The following is a 23,057-nucleotide window of genomic DNA, read 5'->3' as shown; positions in this document are numbered from 1 at the left end:
TCACAGGTCATTCCCCTTTGACTATTGGGCCGCTAAACTGGACACCTGGCCTGAATTGGCACAATATGCTTTACAGGAGCTCGCTTGCCCAGCTGCTAGTGTGCTATCGGAAAGAGTCTTCAGTGCTGCTGGATCAATCCTGACAGGAAAAAGGACCCGTCTGTCGACCCAAAATGATGATGATCTAACCTTCATTAAAATGAACCATGCATCCGTTTCCAAGGATTTTCTCCCACCTTCCCCTGATGACACATAGGTTGCCAGAAAAATGGCTTGCTTTTGTCCTCCTCTTCCTCGGACTTGCTCAATTTCGCCTTTTGCAGGAGCTGAATGTCCAACATCAACATATGCCATTTTGTAAACCTCCCTAACTGGGCTGCCTTCCCACCCCCATGGCTGGGGTCAACACCTAGCGCACACAACCGTGCGAGTGCCGTTGCCCTGGACAGGTGGGTGGCCCGACTCTGGGGCGCCTGCACTGGCACAGGGTGCCTCATAGTGCAATCAAGTGTCTCTGATGGTGGGGGTGCACACCGGCTTTCAGACACACCGGCGTACTATGAGGGGCCCATTGCCAGTACTGACGCCCACGAGTGGGCCCCCTTGCTTGGGCAGGGCCCCAGCATTGCAATGTTTACCTCTCCCTGCTCCTCCGCTGTGTAGTCTGGCCTGTCAAATCCTTCACTGGGACTGCCACTACAAATTTGGTGAACTGATAGATGATGGTTAAGACGTAGCTATGTCCTGTCCTGCTGGCCGGGCTCTAGCTTCAGATGATCAATGGCTTCCATTTCTTATGGACGTCGACTCACAATGAGATGCAGTGGTGGTTTATCATCAGCTGTCACTATTTTCCTACTCACAGACGTGTGACCTTCCTGCGCACATTTTTAAATGTGCCCTCTCATGCCAATCCAATAGAATCGCCTACGGCCTGTGGCTTCTGTCTTTTGCACTCCAAAGTTACGTGACAGATCATGATAGACAGTGAGCACCATGTCTACATTTCTCCCTGTGATCAAAATTTGATGGAGATGAGTAACGGTGATGGGATCAACGGTACTGCGATACAGCAACCCTTTCTTCACAAAGAACTGTTTTCGCTGTCTCCACACACAAAGTAATTGAGGGTCAGCATCGCCTCTGAGAATTCTCCAGGGAGTTTTCCCCATGATTAGTAATTCCTACATTTCTGCAATCACTAGACTTTATGTCTGTACTTTTATGCATCTCATTTCCTATTGCGGAGAGTCTGGACTGTCTTACTGAGACAGAAATATATATGATGATTTAAAAATACCACCAAAAGTGTATACTGGTGTACACTTTAAATACATTTCCTTTTTTCTACTTTTTAGTTTGTTGTCTAATCCATACTGAGAACAAGATTTTAAATGTTTAAACTATTCTATATATACCTGCTATCCAGTGATACTGTACCCTTTCTCTACTTTGTACAATCTGGTCTAATCCATACTGGGCCTGATACCATCTGAGTCTGCCTCCTGATCTATAGACATAGATTTTTAATGTGTAAACTATGCTATATATACCTTTAATCAGGTGATACTGTACCCTTTCTCAACTTTCTGCAATCTTGTCGAATCCATACTGTGTCTGAGACCATCTGAGTCTGCCTCCTGATTACAGATGAGTGGTGTTTGAGTGGAACTGTTAGCCAAGTTCAAATTCTAGCTGTTTTGGGCGGTGTTAGATCCGTTCATCGAACTACAACACTTTGATCAAAATTCGGATGTTTGAGTTTCCGTTCGAGAAAGTTTCGTTAAACAAAAGCGCAACTTTATTTTCACATTAATGATAGTTTTCAAAGATAATAGACAGTTTCACGGCATAGTAGCGGTGTCTGGTAGCCAGCGGTGTAGTACACCTGTGAAGGAGCTACACCGTGTGTGCTTCTAATAATTTTTTAGCGCATATTGTCATGAAAATACTTTTGGGCCTACTAACTGTGTCTGCTACTCAGCAGAGGAGCACACCCGTGAACCGAGCTATGCCACCTGTTTATTAAAGAACCAGTTTTTTACTGCATTTACACCACTTAATACTTTGGGCCTAGTAACTATGTATGCTACTAGCAGAGTTGGCCACCCGTGAACCAAGCTATGCCGCCTGTTTAGGTAAGAACTGTGTGCTACTCAGCAGAAGAGCCCAGCTGTTAAGCAAGCTACAGCACCTCTGGTTTGGACACTTAATTTTTTCCCTTTTTCTGGAATTCCGGTTGACCTGCACTCACTGGGAAATCCTCGTTCGCAGGGAAGAATTGGAATACCAGATCCCCATCACTAACGGTGTTCAGCGGGTTATCTGCACCTGTAAGCGACACACGCTGGTCCTTTCAGTGTAGCGCGCATGCAGCCACGGACATGTAAGGGCATGACAGACCTGTTATTGGCCGATCTCGTGTGCCAGAGCCTCACGTGTCCCTCTAGTAAGCTGGACGCGGACCGCGGGGGCATGATGGAGTCTCGTTCGTTAACGGAATTAAGCTTGCAATGTGTGCATCTTTTCTGTGGCTGGATGGTTGAGGTTGCCTGTGTTGAGTCCAATTAAGCCACAGGCTCCACTCCTGGTGGTGCCCTTCTGGACATTCCTTTAAGGTTCAGCTTTGCAACCATACTGGCCCCGGAAACCAAGCACTTTGCCTTCATGGACGCTGTTTGGAGGGTCGTGACTCGTGGGAATAACGCCGCCTGATCGGTTTACCTGTTAGAGAGATCCTTCGTTGCTCATAAGCATGACATCACACTCCCTAGGAGGAAGGTAATGCCACTGTGGCGAACGTACTCCTTGGGGCGCCACAAGTGCACAGATGCCCAGCCAATGCTAGATGATTCTGCTGGAACATTGACCCAGACCACATTCCCCTCGCACTCTACACAGCCAGAATCTGACCCTGATGAAACTCAGGTTCCCCTTCCCACATACAGTCATGGCCAAAAGTTTAGAGAATGACACGAATATTAATTTTTACAAAGTCTACTGCTTCATTTTTTCTAATGGCAATTTGCATATACTCCAGAATGTTATAAAGAGTGATCAGCTTAACAGCAATTACTTGCAAAGTCAATATTTGCCTAGAAAATTAACTTTATCCCCCAAAACACATTTCAACATCATTGCAGCCCTGCCTTAAAAGGACCAGCTAACATCATTTCAGTGATTGCTCCATTAACACAGGTGTGGGTGTTGATGAGGACAGGGCTGGAGATCAATCTGTCATGATTAAGTAAGAATGACACCACTGGACACTTTGAAAGGAGGCTGGTGCTTGGCATCATTGTTTCTCTTCTGTTAACCATGGTTATCTCTAAAGAAACACGTGCAGTCATCATTGCACTGCACAAAAATGGCCTAACAGGGAAGAGTATCGCAGCTAGAAAGATTGCACCTCAGTCAACAATCTATCGCATCATCAAGAACTTCAAGGAGAGGTTCCCTTGCTGCCAAAAAGGCTCCAGGGCGCCCAAGAAAGATCAGCAAGCGCCAGGACCGTCTCTTAAAAGTGTTTCAGCTGCGGGATCGGGCTACCAGCAGTGCAGAGCTTGCTCAGGAATGGCAGCAGGCAGGTGTGAGTGCATCTGCACGCACTGTGAGGCGGAGACTCTTGGAGCAAGGCCTGGTCTCAAGGAGGGCAGCAAAGAAGCCACTTCTCTCCAGAAAAAACATCATGGACAGACTGATATTCTGCAAGAGGTACAGGGAGTGGACTGCTGAGGACTGGGGTAAAGTCATTTTCTCTGATGAATCCCCTTTTCGATTGTTTGGGACATCTGGAAAACGGCTTATTCGGAGAAGACCAGGTGAGCGCTACCACCAGTCTTGTCTCATGCCAACTGTCAAGCATCCTGAAACCATTCATGTGTGGGGTTGCTTCTCAGCCAAGGGAATGGGCTCTCTCTCAGTCTTGCCTAAAAACACAGCCATGAATAAAGAATGGTACGAGAATGTCCTCCAAGAGCAACTTCTCCCAACCGTCCAAGAGCAGTTTGGCGATCAACAATGCCTTTTTCAACATGATGGAGCACCTTGCCATAAAGCAAAGGTGATAACTAAATGGCTCAGGGAACAAAACATAGAGATTTTGGGACCATGGCCTGGAAACTCCCCAGATCTTAATCCCATTGAGAACTTGTGGTCAATCATCAAGAGACGGGTGGACAAACAAAAAACCTTCAAATTCAGACAAAATAAAAGCATTGATTTTGCAAGAATGGACTGCTATCAGTCAGGATTTGATCCAGAAGTTGATTGAGAGCATGCCAGGGAGAATTGCTGAGGTCCTGAAGAAGAAGGGTCAACACTGCAAATATTGACTTGCTGCATTAACTCATTCTGTCAATATAACCTTTTGTTACTCATAATATGATTGCAATTATATTTCTGTATGTGATAAAAACATCTGACAAACACACATAAAAACCAGAGGGCAGCAGATCATGTGAAAATATAATATATGTGTCATTCTCTAAACTTTTGGCCATGACTGTACTATACCACCTTACACGGTGACAAAGAGGAAGGTGCAGATGAAAGTGCAGGTTCCTTGAGCAGGTGGGGGGGCTTACTCATGGGCGACGGCACTGGCACAGGGCCCCTCGTAGTACGCAAAAGTGTCTCTGCCGGTGGGTGGGAGGGGTCAGACACACCGCCGTAGCTATGAGGGGCCCTGTGCCAGTGCCGTCACCGAGTGGGCCCCCCCTGCTTGGTAAGGATCGCAGCACTTACAAAGTTTAAATACTTACCTCTCCTTGCTCCTCCGCCGTGACGTCTTCCGCGTGACAGTGACATTCTGGTCAAAGAGCACGATGACATGACGTCTGTACACCCTTTGCCTAAACAGACCAAGTGCAGAGAGAGGGAAGATGGGGACGACGAGGAGTCCAGACTAGTACAGGGATTCCCTAGTGAGACTTATTTAATTGTTTTAAAGGTTGGGAGCAATTTTTGGGGAGCACGATTCTCTGGAGAATGATATCTGGGGCCCAACATACACTGGAGCATTCCAAAGGTGGACATCAGTCACTGGAGCTGCATTTACAGGGCCCATTATACACTGGAGCATTAGAAATGGGGCCCATTATATATGGAGCATTATTTGGGCCCATAATGGAGCTTCATCCATGGGGACCAACATATACTGTAGCATTATGTGTAGCTCATCATATACTGTATCGAACATTATATGGGACCAATGATTCTGTATGGAGAAATATATGGGCCTCATTACTCTGTATGGCGCACTATGCGGTGGCCATAATACTGTATGGAGAAATATACTGTCTGTTTTTGGAGCTATTGGAGAATTTAAAATGGATATCAGTCATGTGATGTAAGAATTGAAGTATTTTTCATTGTACTGTACCGCTATTTCTCTGCCGTGTCAAAGGATCATGAATTGTGTCACGTGTTAAAGGAGCCCAGTAACACTCTTTGGCCCTGGGCCCATGAAAATCTGGAGCCAGCACTACCCCCCCCCCCCACTTTAGCCAAATAACCCCCAGTTTTCAATGCCTAACTATTATTATAAAGTAAATTAAGGTTGACAAGCTTAAGTAATAAGAATTGATGTTTTCGGCATTAAAATGGGCACTGTAGGTGTGTTTCCTGACCTCCACTCACTGCCGACTTTTCTTCACCATTGACTTACATTGGGTTTCGTGTTTCAGTCGGCCTTCGACTTTTCACAAAAATCGGCCGAATTCGTTCGACCCGACTTTTGTGAAAGTCGGGTTTCATGAAACCCGACTCGACCCGAAAAAAGGCAAAGTCGCTCATCTCTAATGTAGACTATTAAGCCATTCACTCTGTTCAGTGGATCCTGGATTTGTGCATGCATAGGAAACCGAAATGGATACTACCTTTTCGGAGGAGGATATACAGAAAGCATATTTGTTTACGCACAAGATATCGGGGGCCGGGTACATTCAGGAAAGGAATTACAAGATCTTGACAAGATGTTATCAGGTCCCAACAAAGTTGCATGTCAGCTTCCCTTCGGTGCCGGATGTGTGTTGGCATTGTGGAACAGAGTGGTGAACGATGTTGCACATTTGGTGGGATTGCGACCAAATCAGACCTTTTTGGCATGGGGTATTTAACACATGGTAAGCTCTCAGGGGAGAGAATCATTCCCTCCGCTCAGATTGCCATCTTATCTATGCTCCCAGGCCCTATAGGTACACAGAAACATAGTCTTTTGAGATTCTGCTTGGCAGAAGCATGTACAATAATACCCAGACACTGGTGGACATCAGTCACTCCATCTATGTCAGAATGGCAGGACAAAATTTCGTATATTTGTCATATGGAAGATCTATCAGCAGAAGCCTCAGGAGACAACACAAAGTTTGTTCGGTTGTGGCAACCCTGGATTCTCTTTAGGAACTCACGCCATTCTTTTCCTTATTTTTCTGACGAGAAAAGACTTCAAAATACTGTGAAATAATTGATTTGATCACCCCTCCTAGACGCTTGTTTGATCACTGGTATTTGTCCTTCCGAATAGGGGAAATATGGACTAAAAATTTCCACCACCCCTCCTTACTCCTCTCCACCCTGTCCTTCGTTTGTCTTATCCCTTGTATGATCTTTTTCTTCTTCTCCTCCTCTTTCTTCCTACTTTTATATCTAATAGAATGTATATATCCCTAAGTAGCGATTTTCATCAATGTTGTGGGTATGTTTTCCATTTGTCCTTTTTTTTTTCTCTACTTGATATATCTTTAACATAATACAGAGAAAATAGTATAATGTGTAATCTTAAATGCATCTGTGATCAACTTGGATATACAAGAGCGTTATTATAATTCTCTGGTTATTGTATGCAATGAGGCCCTGCGTGGCCCAAATGGAAATTTGGGTTTTAATGCTACCCATCCACTCCAGAATTCAGTATAAACTTATTACCCTCACCCACAAAGCCCTCCATGGCTCAGCACCACCCTACATCTCCTCCCTTGTTTCAGTATACCACCCCACCCGCGCCCTCTGTTCTGCTGATGACCTGAGGTTAGCATCCTCAATAATCAGAACCTCCCACTCCCATCTCCAAGACTTTACACGTGCTGCGCCAATTCTTTGGAATGCACTTCCCAGGTCAATACGAGTAGTCCCCAATCCCCACAATTTTAAGTGTGCCCTGAAAACGCATTTATTCAGACTGGCCTATCAACTCAACGTATTAACCTAATCTATCCCTGTGTGGCACAGCCAAAAGTTTTACCATAACAAGGTTCCTCGCATCATGTTCCCACATGCTTTATGCCTCCATTAGCCCTCTGTGTCTGTACTGATACACACTTAACATTATGGCTGGTCCATACAATCAGGGCAACTGTTACCACCCACCTTTCGTGTCTACCTTTTTTTCCTCATAGATTGTAAGCTTGCAAGCAGGGCCCTCATTCCTCTTGGTATTTGTTGTAATCTATGTGATTAGTGTTATGCTGTAATGTCTATTGTCTGTACAAGTCCCCTCTGAAATGTAAAGTGCTGCGGAATATGTTGGCGCTATAGAAATAAAATTTATTATTATTATTAATGTTATGTTTTGTTATGTATAACCAATAAAATCTGATTAAACTAAAATTCAATCCCCTTTCCAAATTAGTTTTTAGCAAAATATTACAAACTTGATGCAGATTGTTATTATCCAGTAAATTTATAGCTCAATGCAACAAATATATAACAAGTGGTTTCTCCAAACAAATACATCACAAAGGCTCCAATTTAAAGTGTATTCTAACGGTTTTACTCCATAATTCTAGTGTAAAGTCACAAAATGTCTGCACAATGTGAAGTTGCACTAAAGAAATACTTTTGGCTGCCTTCGCCAAAGGGGGGAGAGCTGGGGAAGGAATGCTTGCCTGGAGTAACATTGAGGCTATGTGCACACACTGCAGAATCACCTGCGGGTTTTTCCCCGCGGAACCGCAGGTAAAGTGACCTGCGGTTTTGGCCTGCGGTTTCACACCTCTACTATGTTAAAGGTGTGAAACCGCAGCGGAATCTGCAGAAACAATTGACATGCTGCGGTTTATAAACCGCAGCAAAACCGCAGCGTGAGCACTGCGGTTTTGAAAACCCGTAAGGTTACATGGCACTGTACCATGTCTGCGGAACTGCTGTGGTTCCGCAGGGCCAACACCGCAGCGTGTGCACATAGCCTTAGGGCGAGGCGCACACCACTAAAAAGATGCCCCAAATTCACTAAGGGGAATGTGGCTTCTCAATGAATTTGGTGCATCTTATTCTTGCAACCACCTTCAAATCTCACCAAGGATTTTCTATAAGGTTCAAGTCAGACACCAGTAATGGCCACTCCACAATCTCCAAGAACTATTTGCCACCCAAGCCTCAGCCTACAACCAGAAGTAACATTGTTTTCTCCTAGGATTCTCTGATGTTTGATTTAAATTCACATTGCTCTCCACATGCTGCAGCATTCCAGTGCCAGATAAAGCAAAGAAGCCACAGAGCATCACCGTTCCACTGATATGATGCAGTGTAGCATGTTCTTTTCAGCATATGTTTCATTATTCTTCCTCCTCCACACATACCCCTGATCCATTGGCAGAAATACGAGCCAATGTAATTCAAGCTGTGTTTCATTGCTTCCAAAAACAGAATCCTAAAACATCAGTGGCTTGTGTTTTTTTTTTTTTTTTTTTTTAGTATATTGTAGGTGACTTTACTGATCCAAAAAGAGGTGTAGGTCTTAGTTCAGGCATGGAGACCTTCACCATTTTGGTAAAAAAAATTTACTGTGCCAACTTAAATCTTGCTGCAGGTCGTTTGACCACCTACCTTCTTAGGAATATGGTGGCATCTTGGTGATGGCTTCCTCTCCATGCAATGTTCAGGTAGTGTAGCCAGTGTTCCTTTTAAAAGGGGTTATCCCATGCACCAAGTACATTTTAATCAATCAAAAGCAACTGAAATTATAAGGAAACGAGCAAACCCTCATTTGTTGGTTGAAACCCTGAATAAGTCACCTCCTGTGGTGACACTTGTGAGGTCCCCATTCCAATATGATGCTTTTTCTTTAGCCTAAACGTTTTTCTCATTTTTTTTTTAGACAGGGAAAATATGCCATCTCACCCGATAATTGCATGGTGAGCCCTGCCATTTTAGTGTGAGCATTTGGGAAGGGCATATGGCCCATAGTTGTTTTTTTTTTTTTTTTCTTCAAATAAAGTCTAATGTATTTTGTGCTGTAATGCCAAGTTCATTTAACCCTAGTTCTCTGCAAAGGTCAGCATTTGAGGTTGAATGTACTCATTGTTTTGTGACCTAATGATTGGTAGGTCATAAAAATAGCCCATTGCCAACCAGCAAAGATTTTGGTTCTGTGGATTTTACTGACAATAGACAACAGAGAACAATTAATACAGGCAAGTGCCATAATGGAGGGAAAGTTCTACTTGCGACTAGGTAATGCATTCACGTGAATGATTAAGACCAGTATCAAATATTGCCCACCACCAAATGACAATGTGGCCAGTAATTTCTATGGCACTCTCAGATCTCTAGCACCTAAATTGCTGTATGTTACACGGGTATTATCTATCACTACCTGATGATTTTAAAATAGGCGAAAGAAGGAGCTCATTTATATTGTTTAGCTGGAAACCCATTTGTACCAAGTCTATATGCAAACAGAAAGGTGTTTATTTTTGGAAAAGAAAAATAGGTTCCCTTTAAACGTATATCCATCTTTAAATTTATGCTGCCTGAACCACGGGCCACAAACAGTGTGGCTCTGCAACTGCACCCATGTTTTTTTTTTGTTTTTTTTTTTTTACTATGCAATGATGCAGAATTTTAGAGAATGCAGGCTGGGGAGTCTAGACAGAGAACTGACCAAAGACATCCCCTGCTGCCCCTCCACTTGATTAGCAAATCTCTCCCTATCAACTTGCGCTTTGGTGGTGGAGAAGGCAGCTGGGGCCCCACATCAGACTAGTCCGGTCTCTTGCTAGGAATCCCGGCCAGCTATTCAAAATACGTTTCTCTAAAATGCCATAAAGGTTCAGGCAGTATAACTCTAATGAAAGGTTACCTTTATGCACCAGCACATACAGTGGGGCAAAAAAGTATTTAGTCAGTCAGCAATAGTGCAAGTTCCACCACTTAAAAAGATGAGAGGCGTCTGTAATTTACATCATAGGTAGACCTCAACTATGGGAGACAAACTGAGAAAAAAAAATCCAGAAAATCACATTGTCTGTTTTTTTTCATTTTATTTGCATATTATGGTGGAAAATAAGTATTTGGTCAGAAACAAGCAATCAAGATTTCTGGCTCTCACAGACCTGTAACTTCTTCTTTAAGAGTCTCCTCTTTCCTCCACTCATTACCTGTAGTAATGGCACCTGTTTAAACTTGTTATCAGTATAAAAAGACACCTGTGCACACCCTCAAACAGTCTGACTCCAAACTCCACTATGGTGAAGACCAAAGAGCTGTCAAAGGACACCAGAAACAAAATTGTAGCCCTGCACCAGGCTGGGAAGACTGAATCTGCAATAGCCAACCAGCTTGGAGTGAAGAAATCAACTGTGGGAGCAATAATTAGAAAATGGAAGACATACAAGACCACTGATAATCTCCCTCGATCTGGTGCTCCACACAAAATCCCACCCCGTGGGGTCAGAATGATCACAAGAACGGTGAGCAAAAATCCCAGAACCACGCGGGGGGACCTAGTGAATGAACTGCAGAGAGCTGGGACCAATGTAACAAGGCCTACCATAAGTAACACACTACGCCACCATGGACTCAGATCCTGCAGTGCCAGACGTGTCCCACTGCTTAAGCCTGTACATGTCCGGGCCCGTCTGAAGTTTGCTAGAGAGCATTTGGATGATCCAGAGGAGTTTGGGGAGAATGTCCTATGGTCTGATGAAACCAAACTGGAACTGTTTGGTAGAAACACAACTTGTCGTGTTTGGAGGAAAAAGAATACTGAGTTGCATCCATCAAACACCATACCTACTGTAAAGCATGGTGGTGGAAACATCATGCTTTGGGGCTGTTTCTCTGCAAAGGGGCCAGGACGACTGATCCGGGTACATGAAAGAATGAATGGGGCCATGTATCGTGAGATTTTGAGTGAAAACCTCCTTCCATCAGCAAGGGCATTGAAGATGAAACATGGCTGGGTCTTTCAACATGACAATGAACCAAAGCACACCGCCAGGGCAACGAAGGAGTGGCTTCGTAAGAAGCATTTCAAGGTCCTGGAGTGGCCTAGCCAGTCTCCAGATCTCAACCCTATAGAAAACCTTTGGAGTTGAAAGTCCGTGTTGCCAAGCGAAAAGCCAAAAACATCACTGCTCTAGAGGAGATCTGCATGGAGGAATGGGCCAACATACCAACAACAGTGTGTGGCAACCTTGTGAAGACTTACAGAAAACGTTTGACCTCTGTCATTGCCAACAAAGGATATATCACAAAGTATTGAGATGAAATTTTGTTTCTGACCAAATACTTATTTTCCACCATAATATGCAAATAAAATGAAAAAAAAACAGACAATGTGATTTTCTGGATTTTTTTTTCTCAGTTTGTCTCCCATAGTTGAGGTCTACCTATGATGTAAATTACAGACGCCTCTCATCTTTTTAAGTGGTGGAACTTGCACTATTGCTGACTGACTAAATACTTTTTTGCCCCACTGTATTAGGAGACCTCCTACATTACACTTACATATATAGCTGCGGTTCTACACGTTATAAACCAATGAATCAGTAATCATCTATTCTGGACTTTTAACACAAGTATAGATTTATTCTGAAATAGTCAAACTTCATAGTGTAAGTATTGTTCTGTCCACAATACATGTAGTATGAAGAAAAAAAAAAAAACCTACGCTATACTTACTTAGACACACAAAAAAAGAAGAAACAAAAGAGCACAGAAAGTCCCAAATAATATCACAGGTGTAACACACAGAGTCCACCTAAATTTTAGTGGAAGGGAGGAGCAGAAAATAGCAACAGATTAAAGCAAGTGCAGCCAATCTGTGGGTGTTCCCATATAGATACGAGTCTGAATGAAGACAAAAACACTCACTGTCTGATGATTGTATTATATAAGGTAAAAGTCAAAAAGTAACAAAATATGTAAAATATTGAGCAATAGAGACAGTGAATGATAAAGTCAACACCAGAGTATCATTTAAAAACAATTAGTAAAAAGGTGTATGTCACTTTAAGGGAACAAACTTTTTTCCTGAATGCGCTAAAAGCTGCCCTTACCGATACTCTCCACTTTAGGACCCAATGCATGCAGCCTTGTTTGTATATGATACTCTGGTGTTGACTTTACCATTCACTGTTTCTTTTGCTCAACATTTTACATATTTTGTTACTTTTTACCATTTACCCTATATTATGTGAACATCAGACAGTGAGTGTTTATGTCTTCATTCAGACTCGTATTTATAAGTGCAAGTGCAGCCAATCTGTGGGTATTTATATGGGAACACCCACAGATTGGCTGCACTTGCACTTATCTTTAATCTGCTATGGTCTCCTCCTCCCTTCCATTAAAATAAAGGTGGACCCTGTGTGTTACACCTGTGATATCAACCATTCAGCTTTGTCTCCAATTTGATTATTACTATTTGTATTGTTGTCTTTTATATGTATTTTTAATAAATCTTGATATTTTATTTGAGAAGTTCCGTGGTCTTTTTCTTCTCCTTGTGTGTTTATGTGCTGTAAGAGCGTCCTAGGCTACTGTAGCCCCCTCACCACTTGGTATAGGGTATGATGGATTAAAAATATGGTTTCTGCTCTGAAGATTTTGTTTGCAATACTTACTTAGGAACTTATTAAAAATACATTTTATGGTAGTGACTGTAGTAGAGAAGTTTGCCATGCATCTTAAACTCTTAATATCATGTCAATGATAGGCTATGTTCCCACAATGATCTTTGATGCGTTAACGCAGCATGTTTTTCTTTTACTGTATCAAAAACACAGCGTCTTACAATTCCAGCAAAGTGGATGGGATTTATAGAAATCTCACGCCCACTGTGCTTTCAACGCTGCGTAAACTGACCTGAGGTGCATGCTTCCAATCCACAGTATGTCAATTTCTCTTGCAGGTACGCAGTTTTCTGTGCGGAATTTCCCCATAGACTCGCATTAGGTGCGGAAATTCCACAGGTAAACGTACATGCATTTTTAGTGCGTTTCTGAGGTGTAAACGCATGTAATCCACACCCAAGCATACCAATAAAGCTGTCAAAGCAAAAAACAAAAAAACAAAAAACAGGAAGTAGTAATAACAAAGCTGCTTTATTTAAAAGCATGGCAAATCAGACAAAATATGTAATAATAAAATGCAAGTAACCCAATCTAAAGAGGTGCAGAAATTCTACAACATCAAAAACGCACCAAATGCTCATTGTGGGAACGTAGCCTTAATGGTTAAAAAAAAAAGAAAAAGAAAAAGTGACTGTAGTATGAGAAGAGCTAGGCATTTATTGCTTCAGGGTCAGCACTGCCCTCTTTTTCTTCATTGCAATCTTGCTGACTATCCGCTGTATGTTCACGATTAGTTTCTGGGGTGATAGTACTGGCACTCTCTGTATACTCTACTCTCTCAAAAAGAATTAGCAGTTCACAATGTGGAGTTTGAGGAAAGAGGTCCACAGCCATGGCTCTGATGGGTCTGAATGCACGACCTTTTACACGATTTGATGGAGCTCGACAAAGACTAAAAAGGAAAAACAATACAGGTAGAGGACATTATTATGTATGATATTCACATAAGCTAATTGCATGTCTATGACAACTTTCTATTGAAGCACTCCTATTAATTTTATTTGCTAAATTTGCACACTATACTATTGCAATCAAATACTTACTGATCACAGCCTTCCCTGGTTTCCAGCGCTGCTCCGGTCCTCTTCTCACTTACGTGACTGCAATTCCCATTTGCTAGATCACACGGAGGTTTATGTGTGAGCTGGAAGTAGTCAGTTACAGCTCCATAGACTTAGATTGTGAAAGCAACTTCTGGCTTACACAGACCGCTGTGTGACCTGGAAATTTGGATTTGCTGTCACATGGGTTAGAAGAGGACCGGAGCAGCGCTGGAAACCAGAGGAGACAGTGATCAGTAAGTATTTCATTGTGCTTACAGGACACACATTTACTCACGTTCAGCAAATAAATAAACAAACAGGAGTGCTTCTTTAACGCATACGTCTGCTGGTGATCTCAACCTTGTATTACATAAAGCCCTTTCAAATATTCAACCATATATATGAAGCTTATCTGAAGTGGTAAAACTGGGCCATCACATACCCCATTGAGAAAACATTGCTATAGGAGTGGTGGTGTTGCCCGCTTTTTAGAAATGCTAGTTTTGCAGAACGGCATATACAGTACTGTATTTAGGAGCTGCTTGTGCATTTTTACATGCACTTTTAATGTATATTTGTCTTGTCAAATTAATCTTGAATGAAGCCCATCCAAGTAGGTTATGGTGTGATTTTCCTTGTTACCTCAATACCAGTACAAAACTTGCTCCGGATATCTTCAATTTGAAAAGCATCATCTTTACATTAATAGCCAATAGCAGGGGAAAATACACCTCTTCTACTGCATTATAGAAAATCAGCTACTTAATCTTTCCTAATTATATATTACAAACAGTTGATATACTGCTCCTATTCTAATACATGGTGCTTTAGTGTACATGCAATATACAAAAGGGGTCTTCTGCATATATTGCTAATCTAAAACATTAAACTTAAAGGGTATCTGTCAGCAGGATTTCACCCCAAAAAATGTTTAGAATGTGTATGTAGCTATTACAAAGACAAGTCCACCTAAATGGTCCATTCCTCTGTTCCTGAAAAATCAATGTTTTAATCAATATGCAAGCAAGACTGAAGTGCTTTTGGCATGTGGAAGCTCTTCCCAAGCCTTAGTAACTCCGGATCTAATCCGTGCTCAGTGCTGCCTTCTGCTTGATTAACAGGTCCTTGGCTGTGTGACTTCAAAGAAGCGGTCAATCAAAAGAGAAGACGGCGCTGGGTGGAGAATAGAGCCTGAGTGACAAAGGCTTGAAAAATCTTGCACATGCCAAGAGCTCTTCAGCCTCATTTGGCTGGAAAATGTAGGTTTAACATATTAGGCTCCCACTCATCACTACAATTAATGTTATAAATTTGCATATGTCAATTGCATAACTTACTCTACAAAATTGTTCAGGGCAGCCTTTGGATTGCAGGAGACGTAGATAAGACGTTTCAGATGTTCAGCTTTTCGGATTGCAATAATTACTTTGGAATCTGAAAATATATTAATGTTGCACAATATTTTGTCATCATTATGTTACATTAGATACGTTTACTTTATTGTGTCTTGATCAGCTATTATTAAACAAGTTTTACTAAGGTCAACCCCAATTCTGAATGAATCAGAAGGCCTCGTGAAGAGCCACATGCACAGACGAACTAAGGAAGAGCATTACCACTGGGTTTCGTCACCAAATAAATGGTTGCTTACTATGTGACTACACAGCATTTCTTCTTACCGTATGTACTCGTGTATAAGATGAGATTTTCAGCCCATTTTTTGGGGCTGAAAGTCCCCCCTCTCGGCTTATACAAGAGTCATATACCTGGGGGTCGGCGGGGGAGCGGGGATGTCAGAGATCATACTCCCCCCCCCGGAGCGGTCTCTGCAGCCCCCTCTTATCCAAGGTATCATGTGAACGCTGAAGGCAGGAAGGGAGACAGTGGAGAAGCGGGGCTGCAGAGACCGCACTAGGAGGGAGGGGGCAAGTATAGCGATATTCACCTGTCCCCAGGCCATCGCTGCTCACCGCTGTGTGTTGCTTCCTGTGTCCATGACGTTTAGCCAGCAGGGGGCGCAGTGACGTGGTTAGTGCGCGCCGCGCCCTCTGCTGGCTGAACAGTCACTGACAGCAGTGTGCAGCGATGGACCCCGGACAGGTGAATAGCTCAGGTGCCGGGTCCTGAGCAGGAGAGGAGAGTATGGCATTTTTGCAGCAGCAGCAGCATCTGGGGGCATATTCTATGGGGCAGCATATGGGGGCATAATCTATGGAGCAGCATATGAGGGCATAATCTATGGAGCATTTTATGGGGGCATAATCTATGGAGCATTTTATGGGGGCATAATCTATGGAGAATCTTATGGGGGAATAATCTATGGATCATCTTATGGGGCCTTAACCTTTATGGAGCATTATATGGGGCATATTATTCTATGGCGCATGTTATAGGGTCATTATTAACCTTGTGCAGCATTATATGGGGTGTATTTTGTATGGAACATCTTATGGGGCCCATCATCAACTGTATGGAGCATTATATGTGGCTCCTGATTCAATATGGATATTCAAAAACATTTAACCTACTGATGTCTCAATTAATTTTACTTTTATTGGTATCTATTTTCATTTTTGAAATTTACCAGTAGCTGCTGCATTTTACACCCTAGGCTTATACACGAGTCAATAAGTTTTCCCAGTTTTTTGTGGCAAAATTAGGGGGTTCGGCTTATACACGAGTATATATGGTAAATATGCCAGCCATAAATTCCGTAGGCCCAGAATCAGACTACTGTCTGAATTATTGACTATTAATGGGCTCACATGAATTGGCCAATTTATGTGCTAAGAACCTTCATTTTTGTAAATAATTTTTTTAATTTTTTTTTTACTTTTTATTACAGTTTACTCGGCAATTATGATAGATTTGGTGTTTGCATAAATATTGGTCTCTACAGAGTGCTGCTGCGTTCTCCTTTTTGCCAGTTATGTATTCATTGCAGTAGGCACCTATTCATACTGTATGGATGTGCTGGTCAGGTTTTTTGCTCTATTCTGTTCCTGTGATGACCTCATGGGGGGTGTCACTATAAAAGGTCTAATGGGGCAATTGATAAAAATGTATTTTTACACCTATTTTATTATTATGTCCAGAATCCACCTGTCGGAAGAAATGTTCTCCCAGGCCTGGCTGTAGAGGGAAAGCCTTCCCCCCTACCTGTAATTTTTCATCATTGAGAGGATTTTTAGGTCCCTGAAGAGAGACCTCTGAACATAAAACTGCACTCCTTCCTACTCTTGGATACCCACTTTCTTCTCTCTACTCTATTAAATCTTTCCCTCCGAAAGGAACTCTTTCTTGCCTCTTGTGAAAAAAAATGGGAAAGCTCTTCTTATCTCCAGCTTTTTCCAAGATCTCGTCTAAGTTCTTACCAAGCAAGGTTTTGCCATCGCATGGGATAGCACACAGTCTATTATTAGGCTGGAGATCTCCTGGACAGCCTTTAAGCCACAAGGCCCATATAGCCGCATTCGTCAAGCCTGCGGATCTAGCCGCTAGTCTTACACAGTCTGCAGAGGAACCCGCTATAAATGCTGTTGCTCCTTGCAATAATGGTAGGTTAGCCAGAATCTTATCTCTTGGTGTTTTATCCTTTAGCTGCTCTTCTACTTTTTGCAGCCAAATCATTAAGGAAAGGGTGGTACAGGTTCCAGCAATAGCCGGTCTCAATTTACCCCCGCCACGGCTTCCCAAGTGTGTCTCAGATGTCCATCTCCTTTTTTTATCCAGTGGGACTCTTAGCACCCCAGAATCCTCAAAGGGTAAAGTCGATCTTTTTGAGGACTTTTGACACAGCTCTGTCAATCCTAGGGACTTTGTCCCATATCTCGGAATCCTTCTTGTCATGTCCCACGACTTGGGAAATCATTTAATATTTGCATTGCTTGTGTAGTATCCTTGTTGCTAGGCAGAAGTTTGCCTTTCTCTGTATTTTGTCCCAACTCTCTCCCTGTAGTCCTGTGATGTATGTTTGTTCCCTCCCTTATTCTCCATTTTGTGATCGTCCCTCCATCTGTATGCATCTTCTTACATGTCCTCTGAAGAATATTCCTTTTTACCTGCTGCTTTCATCATAATACAAGAATTTCAGTTAAAGCATCCCTCTTTTCCTGGAGTCTTCTTACATGAGATCGTGGCTGAGTTAAGCTGTCTGATTAATCGGTATGAACGCGAGTACAGGTCGATACGGAAAGGGCCCAGAAAGAGAGGTCTATCCAGGCACCATACGTTCTACATATCCATGAGTCAGAACAGTAAAAAGGAATAACCTGCCTTCAGAGACAGTAACTCAAGGTCTGTGCTGAATCTCAGTGGAAAAGGACATTTTCCAGATAGACTGTAACCCAGTTCCAGCCAGACCCCAGCGTGCATAGAAGCCACACTGCAGCTGAACAGAGAGGAATATAACTCCCATCATTACGCAAGACCCTGCAGCTGCTCCAGCATTAGATACAAAGTATCAACTCTGTGCAGTCTCTGTGTATTTCCTGTTGCTGAACAGTGAGAAGTATAACCCTCATCATCCACTCTTCCTGCCTGCAATCTAATCATGTCTGAAGCAAGGAATACAATGTCCCTACCAGACTTACAAGCACAGGAAAGAGACCCAGACCCCCATCCACCATCTAGCGAAAGGGGAAAACGTACAGTCAAACCCACATGGAAAGTCATGGAGAATTTAGAGACTGCAAAATGTGAATTATATAGTGATGTGTCTTCAGTATGGAAGAAAGTGCTGAGTCATATAGACACTGCATCAAGGCCTGCTTCTCATGAGTTACCACCAGAGGGAGTCGTAGAACAATTATGCACAGCATACCAAATGTATATGCAGAAGAGTGACCAATACATTATTCTCCTGAAGAAACTGAATCTCCCAGAGACTTTAAACGAATTGCAAGGTTTCCAGCAGCTTAATTCTGAAAGAGACTGCACTGTACGTGACATTAAAGCCAAGATAGAGGCTAGAATCGCACGAACACCAGATGCATCAACTCGCTCATCCAAATCGTGTAAGCACTCAAAACGTTCATCTAGGTCAAGTTTATCAAAATATTCTACTCTTACTGAGCAGCTTATAAGAGCATGTGCTAAGGCTGAAACTACTAAGGTACAAGCTGCCTTTGCACAAAAGAGAGCAGAAATGGATGCAGCTGCTGCACAAAAGAGAGCAGAAATGGATGCAGCTGCTGCACAAAATAGAGCAGAAATGGACGCTGAAGCGGCACGCATGGAAGCTCTAGCGAAGGAATGTGAGCATGCAACAGCCATGGCAGAATTAAAGGTACTCGAGCAGGCTATCAGTGGGAGTCAAAGAGACAGCGTCAGTTTGTGTGAAATGGAGGCAGAAGACCCTATTGAACGCACAAGAGACTACGTGCTAAGCCAAGATGGCGAACCGCAGATCATCACCAACACTCCTGATGGTGTTGACGCTTCTCCAGAGTACCAGGATGCCGATCCACTTACAGAATCCTGCATTCATGGTCAGTACAATGCTCCCAAACTTGAACTTCCTTCATATTCCAGTATGCGCCAAAACCCTGCATCTCACCAAAATCCACAGGCTAATACCTACATGCAACCCAATATGCCGGCAGGTCATTATACCCTCGACAACCGCACAGTGCCACCTCCGCAGGTAGCAGAAACTATACCCACCAAACCAGTTGCTGGACTAAATGCATATGCCACTCCATACTTCCCCATGTTTCAAGGCCAAGACGTCTCCACCCCTATGTACAACACCGCTCAGCCTACAATTGTGCATCCTAAGTCAAAAAGAACAGACATGTCCGACTTCGCAAGGTACATGATTCGCCGTGAACTTACTAAAACCGGTCTCACAAGGTTCGACGACCAACCTGAAAATTACAGAGGTTGGAAAAGTGCCTTTAGATCCGTAACTAGTGACCTCGGCATCACTGCTGCGGAAGAGCTGGACCTGCTGATCAGATGGTTAGGACCACAATCCACAGAGCGTGTCAAGAGACTCAGGTCTGTACATATCAGTAATCCAACGGCTGGTCTCATGGCTGCAAGGGAAAGACTAGAGAGAAACTTTGGCAGTCCAGAAGCCATAGAGGATGCACTGTTCAAGCGACTACAGAGTTTTCCAAAGATATCAAGCAAGGACAGTTCAAAGTTCCTAGAGCTCAGTGACCTGCTGTTAGAGCTCCAGCTGGCCAAGGCAGACACCCACCTACCTGGCCTCAGCTACCTGGACACTGCTCGTGGAGTAAACCCCATTATCTCCAAGCTACCATACAATGTACAAGAGAAGTGGACTGCAATAGGGTCAAAATACAAGAAAGACCATCAAGTGTCATTTCCTCCGTTCTCCTACTTCTGTGAGTTTATAAAAGACATTGCAGAGCGTAAGAACGACCCAAGCTTTTCCTACGGAGAATCCAGCGGCCCAGCTTCACCTAATTCTAAATACGTGAGCACACGCTCGAATGACAGAAACCGCAGGAGTCCAGTTTCAGTGAAGAAGACGGATATTCTTCCCTTACCAACATCAGCCCCAGGCAAGAACAACAAGGGTGAAAAGATAGAGAACCCAAATCGTGAGTGTCCCATCCACAAGAAGCCACATCCCTTAAAAAAGTGCATCAGCTTCAGGAAGAAACCGCTCCAAGAATGCAAGGAACTTCTAAAGAAGTTCGGGGTATGCTACAGATGTTGTGCTTCTACTGAACACCTTGCTAAAGACTGTAAAACTACAATTAAGTGTATGGAGTGTGACAGTGAGGATCACGTACAAGCACTCCACCCATACCGTCCTGACTCTACACGTACTCCTTCCCCCACCACGAGCCATGGCGGGGAGGACGCAGCTCAAACTGCAAGTCATACCACAATATCTTCTTCATGCACAGAAGTCTGCGGAGAAGGTCTCTGGGACAAGTCCTGTGCGAAGATTTGCCTGGTGAACGTATATCCCTACGGTTACCCAGAGAAAGCCATGAAGGTGTACGTCCTCTTGGATGATCAGAGCAACCGATCACTTGCAAGGTCAGAACTCTTTGATATGTTTAACTTAAAGGGAAATGCTTACCCTTACACCTTAAGTACCTGCAGCGGTGTTACAGAGGTCTCTGGGAGAAGGGCCAGTGGTCTTATAGCGACATCCCTCGACAACACCGTAGAGATACCCTTACCCACACTTGTCGAGTGCAACCAGATTCCATCCAATCGAGAAGAGATCCCAACGCCAGAGGCTGCTCTTCATCACCCACATCTCAAGGGGATAGCAAACAAAATACCAGCCCTCAACAACAGCGCAGATATCCTGATTCTGCTTGGCAGAGACATTCTCCGGCTGCACAAGGTACGTCAGCAAATTAACGGACCACACGACGCACCATTTGCCCAACGCTTTGATCTAGGCTGGGTAATTATAGGCGATGTTTGCATACACAAGATGAAGAGACCCAATAACATCTCCTCTTACAAAACACACATCTTGCCAAATGGTCGCAGCACTCATTTTCAGCCATGCCCACATCATTACTGGGTGAAAGAGAAAGTGAGCAACACCAAGAGGCAACAGGAATCCTTCAACAACATGAACATGCTCCAGCCCTGGGACGAAAACCTCGGGTCAACAGTGTTCGATTCTACAAGTGAAGACAACAAGTTAGCACCCACAAGGGAAGATAAAGAATTCATAAAGGTTATGGACAAAGAATTTGTTCAAGATGACTCCAACAGTTGGGTAGCTCCTTTACCCTTTCGTTTCCCAAGAGCGAGGGTGCCAAACAACCTGCAGCAAGCAACTGCAAGGTTCTCATCCTTAAAATGTACCCTAAAGAGGAAACCAGAGATGGAGAAGCATTTCATTGACTTTATGCAGAACATCTTTGACAAAGACCATGCTGAACCTGCGCCACCACTGAAGGAAGGAGAAGAATGTTGGTACCTTCCATCCTTTGGTGTCTATCATCCTCGCAAGCCTAACCAGATCAGAGTGGTGTTTGACTCCAGTGCTCAGTATGAAGGCCTCTCTCTCAACAACCTGCTACTAACTGGACCCAACCTGAACAACAGCCTCCTTGGAGTATTGATCCGCTTCAGACAAGAACCTGTTGCTATAATGGCCGACATCCAGCAGATGTTTCATTGCTTCATCATGAAGGAAGACAGCAGAAACTATCTTAGGTTCCTATGGCACAAAGACAACAATGTCAACAATCAAGTCATAGACTACCGGATGAAGGTCCATGTCTTCGGCAACAGTCCTTCACCTGCTGTGGCGATCTACGGACTGAGACGGACAGCCCAGGAAGGTGAGAGAGAGTACGGATCCGATGCTCGTCAATTCGTAGAGAAGAACTTCTACGTAGACGACGGGCTCAAGTCCTTGCCCACAAGTGAAGAGGCAATTGACCTACTCTCCAGGACACAGGAAATGCTATCCACATCAAACCTCAGACTCCACAAGATCATCTCTAACAGTCAAGAGGTAATGAGCGCGTTTCCATCTGAGGACCATGCCACGAACCTAAAGGACCTCAACCTAGGTTCTGATGTTCCTCCCACACAGCGCAGCCTTGGTCTACTGTGGGATATCAAACAGGACACCTTCACCTTCCAAGTGTCGCCCTGTGACAAACCCTTTACCAAACGAGGAGTCCTATCTGTCATAAACAGCATCTACGATCATCTCGGGTTTGTAGCATCCATCACTATTCAAGGCAAGATACTGTTAAGACAACTCACTGCCGAGAACACCGATTGGGACACCCCGCTGACGACTCAGAAACAGCAAAGGTGGGAGACATGGAAGAAGTCATTGAAGTTCTTAGAGCAACTCCAAGTCCCATGTTGTTATTCTCCAAGATCATCTTTGGCTGCAATCAGAAGAGAAGTTCATATTTTCTGTGATGCATCTACAGAAGCCATAGCCGCAGTAGCTTATCTGAAGACCTTAGAAGCTAATAAGGTGCATTGTGGTTTCATCCTGGGTAAGGCCAAATTAACCCCGAAGCCTGCACACTCTGTACCCAGACTCGAACTTTGCGCTGCAGTACTGGCAGTAGAAATTGCTGAAGTTGTAAGAGACGAAATGGACATTGCAATTGATTCCTTTACCTTCTACGGAGACCTTGTTCTCTTAAAAGACAAAGAGGCTCATCGTAACGACTGGCCA

At 43.5% G+C, this 23,057-nt stretch overlaps 1 protein-coding gene across 3 annotated transcripts in view; it reads right to left on the bottom strand.

The window, feature by feature from the left end:
- Positions 1-13,309: 13,309 nt before the first annotated feature.
- TRMT2A (tRNA methyltransferase 2 homolog A) overlaps positions 13,310-23,057 on the bottom strand; it is a 54,733-nt gene continuing 44,985 nt past the window's right edge. For all 3 annotated transcript variants that reach the window (XM_073559045.1, XM_073559043.1, XM_073559044.1), the window contains exons 11-12: positions 15,238-15,334; positions 13,310-13,749 (exon numbers count right to left, since the gene is read on the bottom strand). In XM_073559045.1, coding sequence (XP_073415146.1) covers positions 13,506-13,749; positions 15,238-15,334 — 341 coding nt within the window. In that variant the 3' untranslated portion in view covers positions 13,310-13,505. The remainder of the gene's footprint in view (positions 13,750-15,237; positions 15,335-23,057) is intronic.

Source organism: Dendrobates tinctorius, unplaced genomic scaffold (genome assembly GCF_039654945.1).
Source record: "Dendrobates tinctorius isolate UK_male_01 unplaced genomic scaffold, ASM3965494v1 ptg000265l, whole genome shotgun sequence".
Taxonomy (NCBI): domain Eukaryota; kingdom Metazoa; phylum Chordata; class Amphibia; order Anura; family Dendrobatidae; genus Dendrobates; species Dendrobates tinctorius.
The sequence above is the reverse complement of the archived record's forward strand: the minus strand, read 5'-3'. Positions and strand labels throughout refer to the sequence as shown.